The 19,802-nt window shown below is 43.4% G+C and overlaps 1 protein-coding gene across 2 annotated transcripts in view; it reads left to right on the top strand.

Moving 5' to 3' along the window:
* The window catches only part of ERMP1 (endoplasmic reticulum metallopeptidase 1), a 689,629-nt gene that overhangs the window by 546,592 nt on the left and 123,235 nt on the right, over positions 1-19,802 (top strand). For both annotated transcript variants that reach the window (XM_078675921.1, XM_078675920.1), the window contains one exon: positions 17,194-17,384. In XM_078675921.1, the coding sequence (XP_078532047.1) occupies positions 17,194-17,384 (191 nt within the window). The remainder of the gene's footprint in view (positions 1-17,193; positions 17,385-19,802) is intronic.

Genomic DNA, 19,802 nt, shown 5'->3' with positions numbered 1-19,802 from the left:
TGCACAAGAGGCGAATGACCTATAAGTAGAACTACTGAAGGCAACGTTTGGTAATGTATGGGCAAGCAGGAGCAGGGTACTTTTTAGGCTCAGGGTATACCACTGTACCTGTTAGCGGATACTTAGTGAGTGTGCCCCCACACCCCCCAGCTTTGCAGTAACGCTTTTGTTTCTTTGTTGTCCACGTTGGGCATTGATGTTTGGTCTCTGGATCTTTTTCGATGGAGACCGTAAGGTTAGAAAGTTTGGTACAATGAGGGCACTTAGGAGTTCTTATACTATGCACTACACGGCACTTGTACTGGGTTCGACATACGAGATGAATACACCCTGCCATGGAGACTCCTAACACATATAAGATATGCACCTGGAATGTACGGGGTATGGGATCTATACATAAGAGGCATGGAATCCTAGCGCAACTGCACCGGCGACAGGTGGATGTAGCGTACCTCCAAGAAACCCACCTTAATGGTACAGAAGGTGCTAAACTACAAAAGAAATGGAAAGGCCAATTGTTTGCCACTACTTACTCCACCTTCTCGAGAGGAGCTGCAGTGTGGCTCACAAATTCTATTCCCTTTCAAATGATAGAGCAAAGAGTAGACACAGAGGGTAGATATGTGTTTGTGAGGGGGACACTGGACGGAACCCATATTGTACTAGGCAGCGTATATGCGCCTAACACGGATCAGATAACGTTCCTCACCACACTTAACACAGTACTAGCTGAGTGGTCGGAATATGACTGGATAATAGGGGGAGACTGTAATGCAGTCCTGGATATATCCCTTGATCGATCCCATCCCCCGCTCCATGCAACAGAAAGTAGGAAACATGCGGAAGGGCTAACTCAGTGGGCGAATGGTTGGGATCTGACTGATATATGGCGGAACAAAAATTTACTGTACAGGGAATACACCTTTTATTCTCCACCTCATAAGTTGCACACTAGAATTGATCGAATCTTCTGCTCTAGGGCCCTGTTGGGGTCTATGGTGTCTGCTGAACACATGGGGAAGACGTTGTCCGATCACAATCCAGTAGAAGTCACGATGCACTGGGGTAGGATCCCTACTCCGACACCAACATGGCACCTATCGCCGGACCTATTAGAGGATACGGTATTTAGATCTACGCTGTCAGATGCTATTACACAATATTTCACCTTAAATACTGGCACAGCTAGCTCGAGACAGGTTGAGTGGGACGCCTTCAAAGTGTCAATCCGAGGCGTTGCGATGAGCACGAAAGTGGGCATGAGGCACACAGTAACAGAGGGACTAAGAAGAGAGGAGGGGAGGCTGGCGATGCTAGAGAGCGAGACAGCGGGCACTAATGAACAACTCACGCAGTTACAAGAGGCACACATCCATCACGCTGAATTGCTTGAGGAGTTGAGACTCCTAGACTATAAAAAATACACATGCAGACAACATGCCCAAGCGGATAAATCGGGTCCTTTACTGGCAAGATTGGTGAGAGATGCTCCCGTGTATACTCCCATTATGGAAGTGACTGACCTACGGGGTACGCCGGTTCGGATACAAATGGGCATAAACAACACATTTCAGGAATATTATAAAGCACTGTATGGGCGACATCAGCCGTTTTCTGAGGAACAGTTTGAGTCCTTTATGACGGATCTCGATGTCCCACGGCTGACGGCAGAACAGAGTACCGACATTGCTCGCCCCACCACGATTGCAGAAATAAGGCAGGCGATCCGAGCGCTGCCACGAGGTAATACCCCCGGGACTGACGGCCTACCGGCTGAGTTTTATGGGACATATGCAGACATTCTTGTACCGCATTTATACGTGCTTTATCTAGAGTCACTGAACTCTACTGCACTCCCACCCACGACGTTACAGGCGCTGATAGTCTCCCTCTTAAAACCTGGTAGGGACGGGCTCCAACTTGCGAACTACAGACCGCTCTCGCTATTAAACACGGATTACAAGATTCTTAGTAAAATTTTGGCGACGAGGTTGGCCCCCTATATCCCGAGCCTAATACACTCAGACCAATGTGGTTTTGTCCCTGGCCGGAGTACGGCGATGAACCTACAAAGGCTAAGCCAGATAATGCTTCATGAAGACGCTGTAAGCGGTATGGAGGGCTGCATATCTTTAGACCTGAAACAGGCATTGACTCCCTCAGATGGGATTACATGCTCGCAACACTCAGTAAATTCGGAATTCCACCCGCGTTTGTGGCTTGAGTGACTCTGTTATATACACAACCGACGGCACGGGTGCGCACTAATAAATGCATCCCCAGCCCTCTTAGCATTGAGAAGGGCATCAGACAGGGATGCCCGCTATCGCCCCTGCTGTTCATCCACGTGTTGGAACAACTATTACATAAACTCCGGGCATTTGCACAACACAGGGGTATACGGAGGACTGCAATGACGCATATACTATCGGCTTATGCGGATGACATCATATTATATCTAGGGGACATGAGGGACAGTCTAGACCCGATACCAAACATTTTTTGAGGACTTTCGAGTCATATCGGGCCTTACGATAAACTACGCTAAATCACATGGGTATTGGTTTGGCACCGCGGAAGAGGACGTACAGCTGCGGTTCACCCTCTATTACTTGCAGATTGCAACAACGACCTTCAAGTACTTAGGGAACCAATATATAGAGAGACGAAAGACATGTTGGATGGGAATCACTGCTTTAAAGGCGCAAGTACAGTTCTGGAACACGCTGCCACTTTTGGTGGCCGGAAGAGTAGCCATCTCTAAGATGGTGGTCCTACCCCGCCTTCTTTATTACTTTACGAATTTGCCGCTTATGATTCCCACGCATACATTTAAAGCACTAAATACTATATTGACAGAACTGGTGTGGGGTTCGGGTAGACGTCACATTAGTCTCGCCAAGCTACAACTACCGACCACACAGGGAGGCATGGGATTACCAGAAATGCTGGCATATAGCTACGCATGCCAACTGCAATGGCTAGCCTACTGGCTGGCAGGAGCGGACAGAGCAAACGGCGCCATCCATAAATTATTGATGCCAAAGATCAAAATACCTGGATCGGCACCACTTCTACTTCGACTAGCTATTGGCTGCTGGAAGAAGGCAGTGAGGTATACGGATGCGGCGACATCATATGCTCCAACGATACCACTATTGGGGATTCCACTTGGGATGAACGGCAGCTGATGTGGGAGTGGAAAAATTAAAAATGAGTTGGAGGTCGTCAGCATAGTTATAGACTGTGACCTCCATTTGTTGTAGTGCAAAAATAAGGGGACAAATGTAAAGATTAAACAAAAGGGGAGAAAGAGAAGAACCCTGAGGGACACCACAGTACAGTCTACGTGGAGAAGCAGAGAATTCAGCCAAGTGAACAGCCTGCGTACGGTCGGACAGGAAGGAGCCGAGCCAGGCCAATGTTTGTCCCCCAATGCCCGCCGCCTTGACACGGGACAAGAGAGTGGAATGATCCACCGTGTCAAAGGCGGCGGACAAATCCAGGAGGACTAAGGCTTGGGGAGTGTCAATATCGAGCCCCTCCCTGAGTTGGTCCATGACCGAAATGACCACTTTCTCAGTGGAATGGCGGGTGATAAATAATTAGAAGCCTCAATAAAAGAGCTGAGCGTCTGGGTGACATGAGACTCAGCCACCTTTCCCAAGTACGGGAGAAGGGATATGGGGCGATAATTTGCTGGGGAGGCAGGGTCCGCCCCGGGCTTTTTTAATATCGGGATGATTTTGGCAGTTTTAAAGGAAGCGGGGGCAGAACCAAGGGAGAAGGAATCGTTCAGAAGAGTAAGAGCAGGGGAGGGACAGTCTGAAAAAATCTGACAAAAAATGCGAGCCGGGCAGATGTCCGCTGGAGACCCGGACCTGACGCGCCTAAGATGGGGAGAGAGGGAATCCTTGGTTAATGGAGGAATGTCGGTAAGAGATTGAGAATTACATGGTGGGTGGGAATCAGTGAAGGTAGGGGAAGGAGAGGGGATGTTGGCTTTAATGCGGACTATTTTCTCGATAAAAAACTCGTTAAGCGAGTCACACAGAGCCTGGGACGGGGGGATTTTGGGTAGAGTTCTTTGCGATGATGCAGAGCGTGGCCGATGGCAAAAATCTCACGTGGCTGGTTTTCTGCAGCTAATATGTGACCTGAAAAATATTGTGGCTTAGCTGCTAGGATATTATTTTTATATTCCGTAAGAACAGCAGTATAATGTTGCCTACGGATAGGGCAGTAAGCCAATCTCAGGCTCGTTCGGCCTGACGTAGCTCCAGTTTCTTTAGTTTGAGACTAGGGTTAAACCACTTGTTAGCATTATGGGCGAGATTGATGGAAATTCGCCTCGGGGGGGGGGGGGGGGTGCTAGGTCACAAGCTTTTGTCAGCCAGCGGTTCAAGGTAGAGACCTGAGAGTAAGGGGCCAAGCCGGATAGGTCCGGGCAGGTAGAAGTTAGTGAGTTGCACAATGATGGGATATCAGCTCGGTTCCAATTCCTTGCCTGAATATTTTGAGTGACAGAAGTTGTTTTCGCAAGTCTCAGGTCTAAGGAAAAGGCGAGCAGAGAATGATCAGACCATGGGCAGGGCGAAATAATAGGGGCAGAAATCGGGATATTAAGGATCCAAACTGATCAAGAATATGGCCTCGATTATGGGTGGGGTGATGAACGTGCGGAGTAAAATTGAGGCTCAGGAGCAACTGAGTGAACTCTTTGGAAGTACAGTCCTCCGCTGGGTCCGCTGGCCAGAAATTAAAGTTGCCCAGAACAAGGACAGATGCACAATTGACTGCCAAGGTGGCCAATAGATCTTGAAGGGCGGGGATAAAGCCAGGGGATGAATGTGGGGGTCGATATAACAAAACACAGGTAAGGGGAATCTTAAAGGAAGTAGAACGTACTACAAGACAATCGGCTGGGGGAATCATGGGCTGGACGAGTGTCTGAAAGTGGATTCCCTTACGAACAATCAGGGCTACCCCACCCCCGGGTCTACCATCTGGCCGATCAGCGCGAAGCATAGAATAATGGGGGGGGGGAGAGCCACTAGAATGCTCGGAAGGGAATCAGAACAGTACCATGTTTCGGTTAGAAACAATAGGTCTGGGGAGGTTGAATCTAAGAGGTCAAATATTTCAGTTTGATGCTTGACTGCGGATCGTGTATTCAGAAGGAGAGCAGTGGTGAGGGGAGGGGAGGGGAGGGGAGGGTACCGTAGGTAATTTAGGCAGGGCAATACCAAGAGTTTGAATGCAGGACAGTGTGTCAGGGGAAAGAGGCCAATTTCTGTGGAGGAAATGCAATTGTGAAGAGGAGTAAGATATAAAACCGGCCTGATGGTGTGCCCCGGTCGGCCGCGGACGGGCGCAGATGGGCTTAACTTTGGCGCAACTTCGGCGCGCCATCGTCGCGCACGTCCGCTGCGCTTCCGGAGGCACATGTGCGTTATATACGGGAGAGCCTCGGACAACTAGACCACCTAGTCTGGTCTCAGTGTCCTTCAGGCTCTCCCAAGATGGCGCCCGCTTTCCACCCGACCGGCACAGAGAGCCGTGGGGGAAGAGCCGCCCTCCACGCAACGGCAGAGGAGCCGCGATGGACCGGGGCGTATGCAGCCACAAGAACAGGTAAGTCACAGCAATGCAGGGTATTAATGCACTCCCACCGTTTAAAACAGCACAAGGCGCCTGCACCTAATCGTGCAGTGCGCCAGGATGGGGAAACACCAAATAAAATTCAGCACTTTTAAAAAGTAAAGAGTTGGGAGGGAGACATAGGAAGAGCCTTTAGAGACAAAGAGTGGGAGAGGATTCTGAAATTCCCTAAAAAGGTATCGAGGAACTCAAAGTTTAAATGTATTCAACTGATGATTATACACAGAGCATACCTCACTCCACATCGGATACACACCATGTTTCCTGATGCAGCGGCCACGTGCCCTCGATGCAAAGCAGATGACGCACAGCTATTACACATGCTATGGGAATGCCCAAAGTTAGGGTACTATTGGACAGCGGTACATAAAGCACTAGTCAGGGTAGCACCAGCAAGACCATACACCTCTGTAGAATATTGCATACTGGGGTTGGGCCCTACTGAAAAGGAGTGTAGCGTCCCGCTTCGCTGATATGGCATTATTACTAGCGAAGAGAACAATAAATATGAGATGGAAATCGGCTAAGCCACCAGAACCGTACATTTGGCGCGGGGAGGTGCTGAGGTGGGGGAAAGCAGAGAGTGCAGAATTACAGCGGGAGGAGCGTAGAGGCTTGCGTAGACACCCCATTTCATTGGAATGGAATGCAATACTACTAGATTTTGAATCAGGTGCTGATGTTAGCCTGCCTCACACAGCGAATGGAGACAATGATGAAGAGTTACAAAATTAACTAAAAGAGACTGCCGTCCCCGCTCCCCCCTCTTTTACCCCCTACTCCCCCCCCCCCCCCCTGTCCTCTCACCCCCTCCCCCTCCCATTTCCCCCTTTTCCTGCTGAACCCATATAGGGGACACTGAGGTTGTACACCAGGTGCAGAGAGACAGAACGAAAGGACAGTACAACAATAAGAACATGTTGATCTGTTAACATAGGGAGTGAATTGGAAATGGCAGGGAACTGTTAGACATTACTGTTGCATTTTTCTTCTTTTGCTTACAAGACTATACGAACGCAGTATGAAAGATTTATGACTTGACGTATATAAGTGCCGGGGTAATCAGCGGGAGGGGGGGAGTTGTTGTAACTGTAAAAGACTTAAATGGAAAATACAATACTATGTATAATTGACTTTGTACCATACACGGACTGTGAATTCATGATATGTATTTGATACAATGCTCATATTTGAATATGTCAATGTTTGAATCCTGCAATAAAAATACATTTTCAAAAAAAAAGTCCAAGAACTCATGGAGTTTTCAAAGAACTGAGAGTCTTTAATGACGTTATTATGTCCACCTTTACGTCAAACTCAGCAACTTCAAGGTATAAATATACCCACACTTGCCTTAGCAAACAAACGGTGGTTTGGAGCAGTTCGACTATCTACTTGCCCGACGCGTCCTGCTACTGCAAGTGCCGAAGGAAGCCGACCCTCCAGCAGACGCACTGAGAGAGACACTGTCTTTTCTCCTGCAGAGAAATCCAGCTCCAGAGTTTCCAAGCTACCCTTGCTGGTTGTTGGGAAATCGAGTCCTGAGCCGGACCTTCTTCGTTCCAAACTAAGGTACGGAGCTAATTAGACCGTAAGAGAAATCTTGGACAGATTCTTGGCACAAAGAATACTACATTTATGCTACACCTCACTTACTTCTTCCCTCGTACTAAGCATAGGTTAGGTACATCGGGTAGGCGTATTTTAGAAGTACCAGATGAGTACTTTTAGCCTCTGTTATTTATGTATGTATTTATCTATGGTTTAGGCACCAGGCAATGTTCTTACAGTATTATTTTATTCTACTCTTTATACTATATGCATTATATTTTGCAAACAGTTTTACGATGGTAGCAGTTCATTTCTATTGCTTGAGAAAGAAGACTGTTCAATAAAACCTTTTTATTGAAAACACCCGTCTATTTCTCTGCACCTCTGGTGAAACGAAGCATGCATGATTGACTGAGTGAAATATCTATCTATTGTTTCCACAACTCTGATTATCAGTTTTATCTTGGGGAAACAAAGTTGTCATGTTTATGCGAGTGTCAGAAACGAATCCCTTCTTGTGAATTCGAGAGAGTTTCTAGTGACCTCTGAGCTAGCTGGCACTCACAATTAAGTCTAATATATTCGATAGAGACCTAGTAGACCTCAGTCACATCTATAGGATATGTTATTCCAATGCGCAGAGCCTATTGGGAATATAGGAACTACACTACACCACCTTGTGTGGCGACACAAAAGACTATTGTCAAACACTTTGTGAGTGTGCTCAGGCAGAGCCTTTGTGATGTGTAAGTGTGGTAAGTGATAGTTCTTCTCCCCTCATCAAGTCAGAGATGGCCCATTCTGCCAACACCTATTACCCCTTTGTCTCACTGTCTAAGAGGATACACAAGGTCCACTGCTAGCTAAACCTAGTCATGTGACCCAGGGTACTGGCTGTAGGCACCAAATGGTTAGGGCAAGTAAATGCCAACTTTCTAAAAGTCGATATAACATAATTGCCAATACTGATAACAATACAATGTATTATTCCCAACAATCACACGTGACACTCCTAGTGATTAAGAAATCTTAATTTTGAATGAATTCTTTTTAGTGTTCAATATTCTTTTCAAAATGAACTAATACATATTATTCACATGAACATTACACATTTTATAGGCCACAGAAAACTGTACATGTAGTTACAATCTTTACATTTCCAAATAAGACATTACAGTACATAAAAATATATATTCAACCCTTTTCACCAAAATTGAGCAAGCTCAAATCCCATCCAAAACTAAACAGAAAAGAAAAAGAAATGAAAAGCTCAAGGGAAAGGTTTAGAAAGAAACACCACAGTCAAACTTAGGATACAACACTATCCCAGGGGAAATGTTGGCCAAGCGGTTCAGTATTCAGTTCATGAGAACTGAAATTCATGAATTACTGTACATTTTTATATGGACCTGATACTCAACATTTGTTGTTAGTACTCGTTTGGACACAACAGTAAGGTCAATGCATTTCAAACCCAATATTGTTTTGAGGGTTTTCCCCAGGACCTAGAAAGTGAGCTTGTATGTTCTTTGTGTCGGCACCTTTGTGCCCCACGTCACTGTGGACGTACAAGGCAATTTCACTTTCTCAATCACAGATTGTGGCCCAATAGCGATTTTTCAAAAAAGACGATGCATGGTTTTTTCCATGTTGGCGTTTAAAGCGAATTCCTTAGTTTTGCCTAATTGCTGCTCCATAGAGTAAATCTTACGTCTCTTATTTCAAGCCGTGTCTGATAGTCTGTTTTTCTTGAAAGCCGGTAGTCCGTAAAATGTGAAATGTTCAGGTGAGTATTATGAATTCATTTTGAAAACGATATTGAACACTTAAAAAGAAAACATTCAAAAATTAAGTTTTTCTATCACTGAGTGTCACGTGTGATTGCTGGGAATAATACATTGTATTGTTATCAGTATTGGCAATTGTTGTGTTATATTGATTATAGATTGGTCCAGCCTTACTGATTAAGGGCCAGAACCCTTATTGATTAACTTTCTAAAAGTGGCATTTTCAGAATTGTGACCTAAATCCAACTTTACCATTAGAGGGGTTTCAATTCCAACTCTTTAGACACTACGGTGGATTTTCCTACCTGCGCCCAAATGAAAGTTATCAGTTATTAAATGTAATATGGTAACCCAATGTTATCCTGAGATAGAGGTAGGCCTTGCAGCAGTGAAAAACGAACTTTAGACTTTTTCACTACCAGCGCATGGATAAGTTAAAAATACATGTCCAACTTTTTAAATACACTGCACCCTGTCCAAAAAAGGAAGATTTAGGCCTGTCAAAAGTCCATTTAAAACTGCACATACAGGCTGAGGTGGCAGACCTGATATGTTTAATAGGGCTGCTTAAGTGGGTGGCACAATTGATGCTGCTAGCCCACTAGTAGCATTTAATTTACAGGCCCTAGGTAAAGGTAGTACCACTTTACTAGGGACTGAAAAGTAAATGTAAGAGGCCAATTGGGCTTTAAGCTAATTTCACCATGTTTTATGGAGTGAGCAGGAGACTTTTAGCACTGGTCAGCAGCGGTAAAGTGCCAGAGTCCTAAAAGCTAACATAATGGGTTCAGAAAAGAGGAAGGTGAAGGCTAAAAGTTTGGGGATGACCCTGCAGAAATTCAAACAGTGGGCAGTTGCCAGGGGTGAGGTGGGGGCAGGGGTGAGGGGGGAGGGGGGAGTGGAAAGAATACAGAAGAGATTCAACCATTAGGTATATGGCTAATTGAACTATAAATTTTTGGTAGTAGTAGCACAGGTTAAAAATGGATGTAATTACAAGTGTGGGCTTATCTAATGCAAAGCAAATACAAGAAGATGATGGGTGGAGTGCTGAAACTTTTCAGACACCCCCAGTCACAGATCTGGGTTAAATACATCATTGTTCTTTAGCTCACGTCGCCACCCCAGTTGAGACCCAGCCATATGCAAATCAGTCTTGACCCTGATCCTCCTGGGTATCTGTCTGGTGGTTGTTTTGCCTGGTACAGTAGATTTGTAATTGGGTGGCTGAATTTTACTATTGTAGGGTCTGCCATTTGGCTTCTGGTGATAGTATATATTTCATGGATTTGACTTTTTTGATCATTTCTACTGTCATCCCAGTCTTTCATTTATGTGGGTTTGAAAGATAATGTGACCAGTTGTCAGACCACCTGAGTGAAGCGTCTCAACTTCACTGCGTCTGCTTTTGCAGATGATGTTGTAGCCTGAATGAATATAATGTTTAATGAAGTATAAGGTGTCAGAAAAAAACGGTTTCTCTGAGGTGAAGGATGCAGCACTTAATTTCAGTAAATATGCTAAGGATTTTCAGGCAATGCTTGGTAGCTAAGCTGGCACTGATAACTCCTATTTCTGTGTACAGAGTTGGCTTAATCGAGGGCAGATAGTGGTCCTGGATCTAGTGCACCATGATCAGGTTGGTTTTACGGGAGTCCCTTTTGGTGCCTTATACAAAGATGTTCCTTTCAGCTGGTCTGATGTCAGGTGTGGTGATGTATTACAATTGTAATTAAATGTGTTCTTATGTGCCTGTTATATGCTGAAACCTGGTAAGAGTTGAGAACAATGTTATGTTATTTCTTATTTTTTTTTTCAAGGTTTCCTGAATGTATTCACGTGGAATTGTTTCCACTATTTAAAGTTTGAAAGAGGTAAAAATGTTTTTAGATCTGACATAATCAAGACCTTTTATATTTTGCTAAAATTAGAAACATAATTTACTTCTAGGGGCTTTCAGCGAGCCCTCTTCATCCATTGGTGTGGTGTGTCAAGCACTTTTTGCTTCTGCCCACCACAACATACAGAATGAGGCTATGGGTCAGCCACCGTCTGCCTTTACAGTGAGTGATGGCATTCTGTTCGTGCACAAAGAGTACTTATTCGCACCAAGAAAGTATTCCCTTAAGTGCTGGAGCAATGTGTTTTTTTGTAGGGCTTTCCCAATTCTTGTTTAATGAAGGCCCTCTGTTTTGGTGAAGTGAAATTTGTCAGGTTGCAGCTTCTTCACAGTAGTAGCATGATGTCCAATCTCTAGATATTTTTGAAACCCAGATTAGCTGATAGAAAAGTAGGTCCACATGTACAGAATCTGATTGGGAGTGGGCTGAAAGGAAATGAATTTCCCTAGAGCAGATGTACTCACAATCAATTACTGCACTGTTTGGTATTATGAGAATCCCTATTGGATATGGGTAATTACATATAAGTAGACTTATGTTACACAGAAGTGAACTAAGCCCTTAAAAAGAGAAGCAATCACATTTGCCACCAGCTTTTTGTATCAATAAAGAGATGAAGGCACACCTCTTAAAAGAAAACAACATCACAGTGTATTAACAGTTCGCAAAACAGCAACCTCATCTATCATTCAAAGACTTAATGGTTGTCATTTGCCCTGTGTAGGGCTATGTTGCCTTTTGGCTAAGTTCATAATCTAAAAATACCACATACATACAACTCACTTTGTGTAACAGTACACCATGTATTGCTTCTGATAGCATTTTTCCAACAGTGATGATCAGTACATCCTCTACTTCACCTGAAGCAAGTTGGAGCAGTGCAAGATCGAACTTGACTCTATATCACATGCTTAGGAGATGGTATAATATTGGCAAAGGGAACGGTGATGGACATGTGGATAAGTTAGGAATCGGAGGGGGCGCACTTGAAAATCGAAGGCGGTTATAGAAAAAGGAGTCCGAGAGTAGGATAATTTGTAGGCTATTTTGTTAACTAGTCAAAAAGTGGGTGTTGGCAAAAGCCTAGATCAAAATCAGATGAGCGAGTAGAAGCTTATTGGTGTGGTTTGGATTTAAAATGGACTAGGGGAACTCATCACTCTTTCAAGTATATTTTGAATGCTTGTTCCACCAGGTTCTTATGGTTGGAAAATGATATTTTCCACTTGAGGCATGCATATTAACCCATGAATTTCCACTTCTCCATGACTAATGAAGCGACCGTGAGAAACATAGACCATGGGGTCTCCTAGAAGTACCTTACAAGGTACTTTCAGGTTGTTCTGGGTGTGCACTTGGAGAGATGTTTGATTTGGGGAAGGGTGCAAGCTGCACTCCATGTGGTCTGCAACACATTACTCCATTCACCAAGTACAAAAAATCAGGACATTGATGTTGGCAATCTTACTTTCAATTCCTTCATTTTTCACCCTGTCCCCAGTGACTCATATCACAGTACTGTACTGTAACACCACCAGCATACCTTCTTTCAAGACCTCAACACTATTGAGATCCCACATTTATCTCCCTCGTGTTCCTCTACTATTTAAACCTTGATGTGACTAAACACTTTTCTTTTCAGCTGTACTTGACTACTTAATCTCCAACATAAATTTGCTCACCATTCACTCATGTAGCAAACTACTGGCCCTCACCGCTACATCCCCCGTTTTTAACGTCCCCTCTCCAATCACTCTATAATTCACAGATCATCAAAATGACCCTCCAGCCTCACCCATCATCAATGTTACCCTCGAATCTCACCCACTGAGACATTTCTTTTTCTGGGTGGAAATGTTCCTCAACACAGTCTTAGATTACCGTAGGCAAATACAAAGAGACTTGACTTACTTCTTCTGCAACAGCTTTCAACCTCTCATCCTTTATGCTCCCTATCTTCACAGTACTATGGTCACACCCAGTGTCCAAGACTTCCACCCACCAATCCAGGTGGAAAAAGTTTCGAGTCTCACTATTCACCTCCCTTGATCTCAGACATGTCAATGACTTCATCCTTAGAAATTATCCTGCACAATCAACTGGTCCATCACGACACCAGTACAAACCTGCCTAGTTGTATTGATAGCGAACTGTCGTCCTACTCCATTTCTACAGTCTGTACCTTAATAAATGTGTTCAACTCTCTTCCCATGGTCCACTCCGGTTTCTTACACTTTGTTTCTTCATATTACCCATTCTACCTAACGTGATTCCTTCACACCAACCTCTCCTCAAACTGGTTTGCTCATCTTCACTGTTTACCTGATAATTACTAAAAACACTAGCCTCAGCTTCTAGTGTCTGTCAAGGTTGTCCTTTTGAATCACTTCTCTCTCTATTTGGGTCCAACAATAATTGTTTGAAATCCTCAGTTGACATTTTTTTGCTCCAAAAAAAGAAATCCATAAAAGATAGCAGACCCCTCTGCCTAATTAACGCCTCGTGTCCTGTAATCTATTTTGCTTCTGCTTTTTGAGAGGCTCCTGCTCACCGTCTACTTTTGGTTAAGCTTTTTAAGCCTACTTTATCCTATCCAACATGTCTTCCAACAACTCCACTGTATGACTCTTTGCATAAATCCAACTCTCTGAGGTATGCTCACCAAAATCACCTTCCCTGCATTCTCATCCGCTTTGAACTTTCTTCTTCCTTTGACTCAGTTGCCCCACCAGCCATGCATGTGACCCTCATTTGTCTAGGCATTAGTGCTCAAAGCTCTCCACAGAGCTCCCTGAAGGACTTAATTTCTGTTTTATTGGTGGTTCCATTTATATGCAAACAGTATTCAGATCTTTTTATCCTTCCTCTCCATCGTCCCCATCTCCAAAATAAGTCTTGACTGTCTCACAACCCTTAGACTGTGAATCGCTCCCTTATGCACAGTTCCTCACAAACCAAAATAATCTACTACACTCTTTGGTGGCCTCCTGTTCCGCTATCACCGTTTTCCTTGATATCCTAACACCTTCGCTCTGATAAGACCCTTATGAAGATGTTTTTAAAAAAATTTGATTGCAGTCTTCCCTCACCTTTTCCATGACTCTTAATTGTTGTCAGTGCACTTAGTAAATTAGCCAGACAATTAATTACCGGTCTGACTTAACAAGCATCAGCTCTGCCAAACGGCGGACGCAGTAAAAGCTGTGGGTCAAAGCTATTAATGGCACAGCTACTTATTACATTCTTAGCTGGATACATGTCTCACCTCAGTCCATTCCCTGTGCTTAGCCAACATTCTCCTCCAAATTGTACCTAGATCCCAGTTCCTAGTTGAGCTGCCTCGATCACTTCTCTGGAACTCCTTCCCTATTAAACTAATTCTGCTCTTCCATCCTGGAATACAACCCAGCCCTCAAAGCCCACCATATTAAACTTGGTTACTCTGCACCCTCCAGGCCTTACACCCCCTGTTCTGCCAGCTCATTGACTCTATCCAAAGAGGCTCAAACGTTGCACTGTAATCCCTGCTGAACCGCGACTGCAATGCTAAAATATTTATCTCTGCACGCATAGCTAGATTTATATGATGGCAGAGTTTCTGAATTACCACCGAAACACCAGTTGCCATCAACGAATCATTGTGATCACCCTATCTGTATTTGATCTCATATACTGTATTGTAGCTGTATACATCACGTACGTGACAAGGGCTACCATATCTTAATGAATACAAAACCAATGAGCCTGTTGCTGATTATTTGAATGAGGCTTAGTTGGATTCAGGGGGCTTGGGTTGGCTAATGAAAAGGTCTTTTGCAGAGGATGATCCTCCCAGCATCTCCCTGGAGTGAAGATTGCAAAGGATGGTTGGCTTGGATCGCTGCTGACGCGGAAGAGTCATTTAGGATGAATCAAGGTTCCCCCTAAGTGCAGTGAAGTGCTGAGAAAGAGGAGTTGTAGCAGTCACTGATCTGTGACAAATGTAGTTTTGTCACACACTGTTCAAGTGCTCAGTGGGTATGTGATGACTTGATGGTGTTTATTGTGCTTTAACAAATTTAATTCACTTAGTAATGAGGTATATGCAGCTGAGGAGGGTTAATAGGCTAAGGAAGAAGAAAGAACACGTTTGGAAACTGCATGGTGGGGGCAGTAGATGGTAAATTCAAAAGACAATTGGCAGAGTTAAGATTTGCAGATGGGAATTGTTGCTGACCAGAGAAGCCAGTCACAACTAAAAAGTAGGGGAAAAGGAGAGGCTGTTGTGCAGTGATGGATGGAAGCATAATAAATGAGTGGACTAGAAGAATTCTGCTTTGGGTTGCAGGGAAATAATTGCAGGGAGTGGGACGAGCTGTAATAGTCTAGGCAATCCTGCTGCACTACAGTAAATAGTTTAAATATTTAAGCTTATAATAGAGTTGTGGCTTGTATAAGGAATTGTTATCTATTGAGGCTTTGGGTGCAATTGTAACTTTTAGTGTTTTATATTTGAGCTTCTGCAGACAGCTGTTGCTCTTAGTAGGCCTGTCTGTTGCTGGAGTTTTACTCTTTGTTTTTGATCCAGTGCAAGTTGTTTGGTCGGGCCTGACTCCTGGGAACGAGCTGTACCAGAGGGTCTTCAGTCTTTAGGTTGTCCCTGGCTTCTTCCTAAACTGGACTTGCTCCACCCCTACTAAGCCCCTGAAAGATGCAGAGGTAGTGGTAGCATTGGTGGCTAATGCATTGTGCCTGAGAGGAACCTTTTGTGCTGTGAGGCACGTCTGTCCTGGGGGCTGTATATACTTAGTAGGGCTTGTGTGTTCTCTTGAGCTGGTAGCAACTCTGCTCACAGTTCAGACATCTTAGGAAAGTATCTGTTTTGATATGTTGTATAACTTTTTATTGCAAACCACTGTTAAATTGCTTTGTTTCCACCAGTTTTAAGGATTGAGCATGTGTTCGTGTATTCCAGTAAATTGTGAAGCCTGTGTAGACCGTCCACTTTACCTTTACTCTAGAATAATCTTCTTGTAACTGTGGCTGTGTTCCAGTTCATGGCTCCAGGCAACAACCTCTGGTCTTGTAGCGTGCTGTGGATAAGCAGCAGGTGGTGCTTCAATTATTTTGTGTGAAATCTCTTCTCATACTTTTTGTTGATTAAACAGTAGATTACATGTTACTCTATATCTTTGTTAATATTTCTATGTGGTCAACTATCTATAAAATGTCTGCCTGGCCTGACCGCTTTTACTGTCAGGCTCTTACTGTCTCAAGAATTCATGTTGTATTTTAATGAATACATACCCATACAGAAAGACTTTAGATATGTTCCCTCCGCCACTTGTTCTGTTAGAATGTAATTCACATTTGGCTTGAGAGCACAGCCGACAGCTTGGCTTGGGGTAATTAGTTAGCTCAAGTCAGCTATTGACTCTTTTGCCAATGTCACCACAGTTGGATGGCCTGCAAGATAGTCATTCGATGTTTGAAGTGTCTGGCCCTGTGAGTGATAGCGTTTTGCCTCACAACATCTGCATCTATATAAAAATGCATATCCTGGGAAAGTATGCATTTTACTACCTGGGATTTGGGCCACTCATTTACTTTTTACAGTATCCAACAACTACCCTGCCCAAAGTGATAGATCCTCCTTTAGTGTGCGGGTGCCCAGCACCTCCGCTCCCACTGCTAATGGGTCGCAAGTTTATTATACAGGGTGCCCTCCAGCACTCTAACCGGTACTTCCTGGTCACTATTTTCGTAGACAATGTGCTGCAGCCTGTGCCGCAGTTGTTTCTAAACCTGGCAACAATACAGCATGGTATAGAGTGTATCATTGTTTTGCTATTTCAATATAGCCACTTCATTTAGAATGAATGTGGTGACCATCTTGGAATAGAAAAACAGGGGTACACTATACAACTATGCAGCAGGATGTGATCTTTTTCTTTTTCCAAATCATTTCTTTACAACTGCTTTTAATACTGATGAGTATAAACAATCCGGTATCACACTAAAAATATTGGCTACGTGCCATGGTCAGGCCTGATATGGTTTGTAATGCACGCTTTTTTGAAAAGTACCTATTAACTTTTAAAATGTATGAATTTTGTGAAACCAAAGGTTCATGCCACCTTGGACAGACCTTTTCAATTGAGGAAGCTGGTTTTAATAGGTTTGAGTAAAATAGTTTTGTTTATCCTTCTTAGACCTCCAAAACTCATCCACATGACATGCCAGGTGCAATTAATGATAACAACAAGAATATTCAAGTTGAAATCTTAACTGATTCTTTTTTTTTTCTTCAAAAGGTCCTACACTCAAATTTGCTGTAATGTATGCACTTGGATTGTTCGTTCCATACCTTCATATGATGTACCACGTCTGGGCTGTTTTTGAGATGTTCACCCCTATCTTGGGTCGAAGTGGCACTGAAATTCCGCCAGACGCAGTTCTAGCATTCCTTGTTGCTGGATGTACAATATTGTTGACATCGTATTTTGTAAGAAAGCATTTATTTATTTTCTATTTGTTCTACTTATGCATAATTCTAAGATCTTAATGTTTTGACAAAATTTGAAATACAGAGTGGGGTAAATACTGGATTCTGAGGGATCTTTTGTAGGGTTAAACAAGGGTGTGACTAGAACTGCCATGCTTCAGAGAAATACTAATTTGTGTAATTCTCTCCCAAGACCACCTTCCGCATTCCACACTCATGAAACTCAAACTTCTTGTCTAGGTAAAATTATGGTACTGGCAGTGCATGGAAGCACCATGCCTAATCTTACTTCCCTGCCAACAATCCTCTTAACTTACCTGCCATCTAATTACTTTACCTCAGTGCCACAATTTACCAATCTGCAATGTGAATTTTGTTCAGTGTTATGATTTCTTTGACTAAGCACTGTTAAGCTCTTCCGTTCTTGCTAGATTCTGGTAATCTGTCTGGATAAGGTCTCCTAATCCAACGTGTTAAGCCTCGTTTGCGGAAATTTAGAGTCAATCTTGCTGATCTGATATTTTCCCTTGAGTCATTTTGTAACATGTTGCTGAGAATCTTCACCTTAATAGCATATTTTGTATTTACAGTTCTACGATTTGTAAAACTCTAAACTAAACTGGTTATTTCAGATTTTACAAATCAGACTCCTATTGAAACACTATCTAAAAATGTGACTTCCAGTGCATATTGTGTTGGGCATGCTGATACTGCTAGAGTTGGCATGGCAAGATGGTTGATTTTGGAACTGAAATGGGATATTCATGAAGCTTTACACCTCTTAGATTTTGACATGTGGAAACACTAAGGCAGTTAGATATTGGACTTCAAGTTCAAGCTAAATTGTAGACTTTGTGCTGGTGAATATAACTCACCACATTTTATCAATTGTACTGAATTGCGTAACAAAAGATGTTGCAAATTGGCTTGCAATGTTGCACCTCTTAGCAACATCACAGTGCATGGGCCTGCCCGCAAGTGAGACTGATTTCACTCTCTCTGACCATTTCACTCTTTTGTCCGAGTGTGGTTGAGCTTTTTAGATAAATAGGAGTTTGATATATTAGACCAGTAGCTGGTGCCTGTTGTTCAGTAATAATATTGCAAAGAGTCAATCACCAAATTACAGATCCCAACAGTATTTTATGAAGCTAGTCAAATCCTTCAGCTACTGAAATGGTGTAAAGTTACTAGCAAAGAAGAGCACCAATCAGTAATTGTTCCTGCATCGAAAAGGTATGGGGTGTACAGTACTGTTTATTTTTGTATCCACAAGAAGCAGTACATTTTGTCCCTGATTCTTGACTTGTGGCTCAAGTCCACACTACTGAGTTCATAATGACGTTGTAGAACGCCAGTCCCCTGTTACAGGAAGATTTCACACCAACGATCAACCTGAGGACGTTTAAATAACTATGCCCTTTCTGGTTGGTGGGAAACATCGATTCTTAGCATTATCAAACTGAATGCAGCCTGCTGTAAAAGTGTATACTAAATATTTGTTGGTCTTGGCAACACATACCTAAAGCCGTGGCTGGACACCCATACTTTCATGGTCGTTTGTCTTCAAAGAAATCCTAGATCCTACACGACCATTCAATCCACATCTCAAAATAGGCACTGAATTCGAGATTTCTGTATGTTGGTAGACCGTATGAGTGATAACCAAGCAGCCAAAGTCTAGGAAAATCTATTCTATCTAGTGTTCAGGTAACTTGTCTCTGGTATCTCCACAGAGTAGGATGCCCGATCTACCTGGTCTTTTATCATGGACTGTCCACCCAATAACCAGTAGTCCTGCAGACCTCGTGGTCTGACCATTCCTTGGTTATGATTGCACCCAAAATGTGTTACTTGCACCAAAGAGGCCCTAAATAGGATAGTCCAGCATCTCCTATGCAAAATCCTACGAAAGGTCCCCCTCTTCTATCAAGATTCATAGAGTCCTTCAATGAAACATGCGCTGGTTACCCGATGTTATTGGCCCAACCTTCCTTCTCCACCTCAGAAGCACTGAGTAACGCTATACTGAGGCAACTGTTAAGCTCAAAAAGCCCAAACTGTATTACAAATCTACCAACAAGTGTATTGACACCAACCTGGGTAACTTAAAATGACAATGCTGCAAGCTATAACGATGAAGGAGGAAAACAGAAGACCGTGCAGGCAAAACGAATTCTAGAGTAAATGAGAAAGTACCAAGTGACCATGCAGACAGAAGTCCTACTACACTATCCATATCAACCAAACCCTAAACCAACCTAAGAAGTATCAGTAGACCCATCGAAGTTAACAAACGCACCCATTTTGAACCTCTCCTTAAATAGCAACATCCTAGAAAATGTGGTCATAAAGCAGCTTGAATATCACATCAAATCCAGCCACAAAACAGTTGCTTTAGACCTAAGAAGGGCATGG

This window comes from Lissotriton helveticus, chromosome 2_1 (assembly GCF_964261635.1).
Source record: "Lissotriton helveticus chromosome 2_1, aLisHel1.1, whole genome shotgun sequence".
Taxonomy (NCBI): Eukaryota; Metazoa; Chordata; class Amphibia; order Caudata; family Salamandridae; genus Lissotriton; species Lissotriton helveticus.
This window is presented reverse-complemented; position numbering and strand designations above follow the sequence as displayed.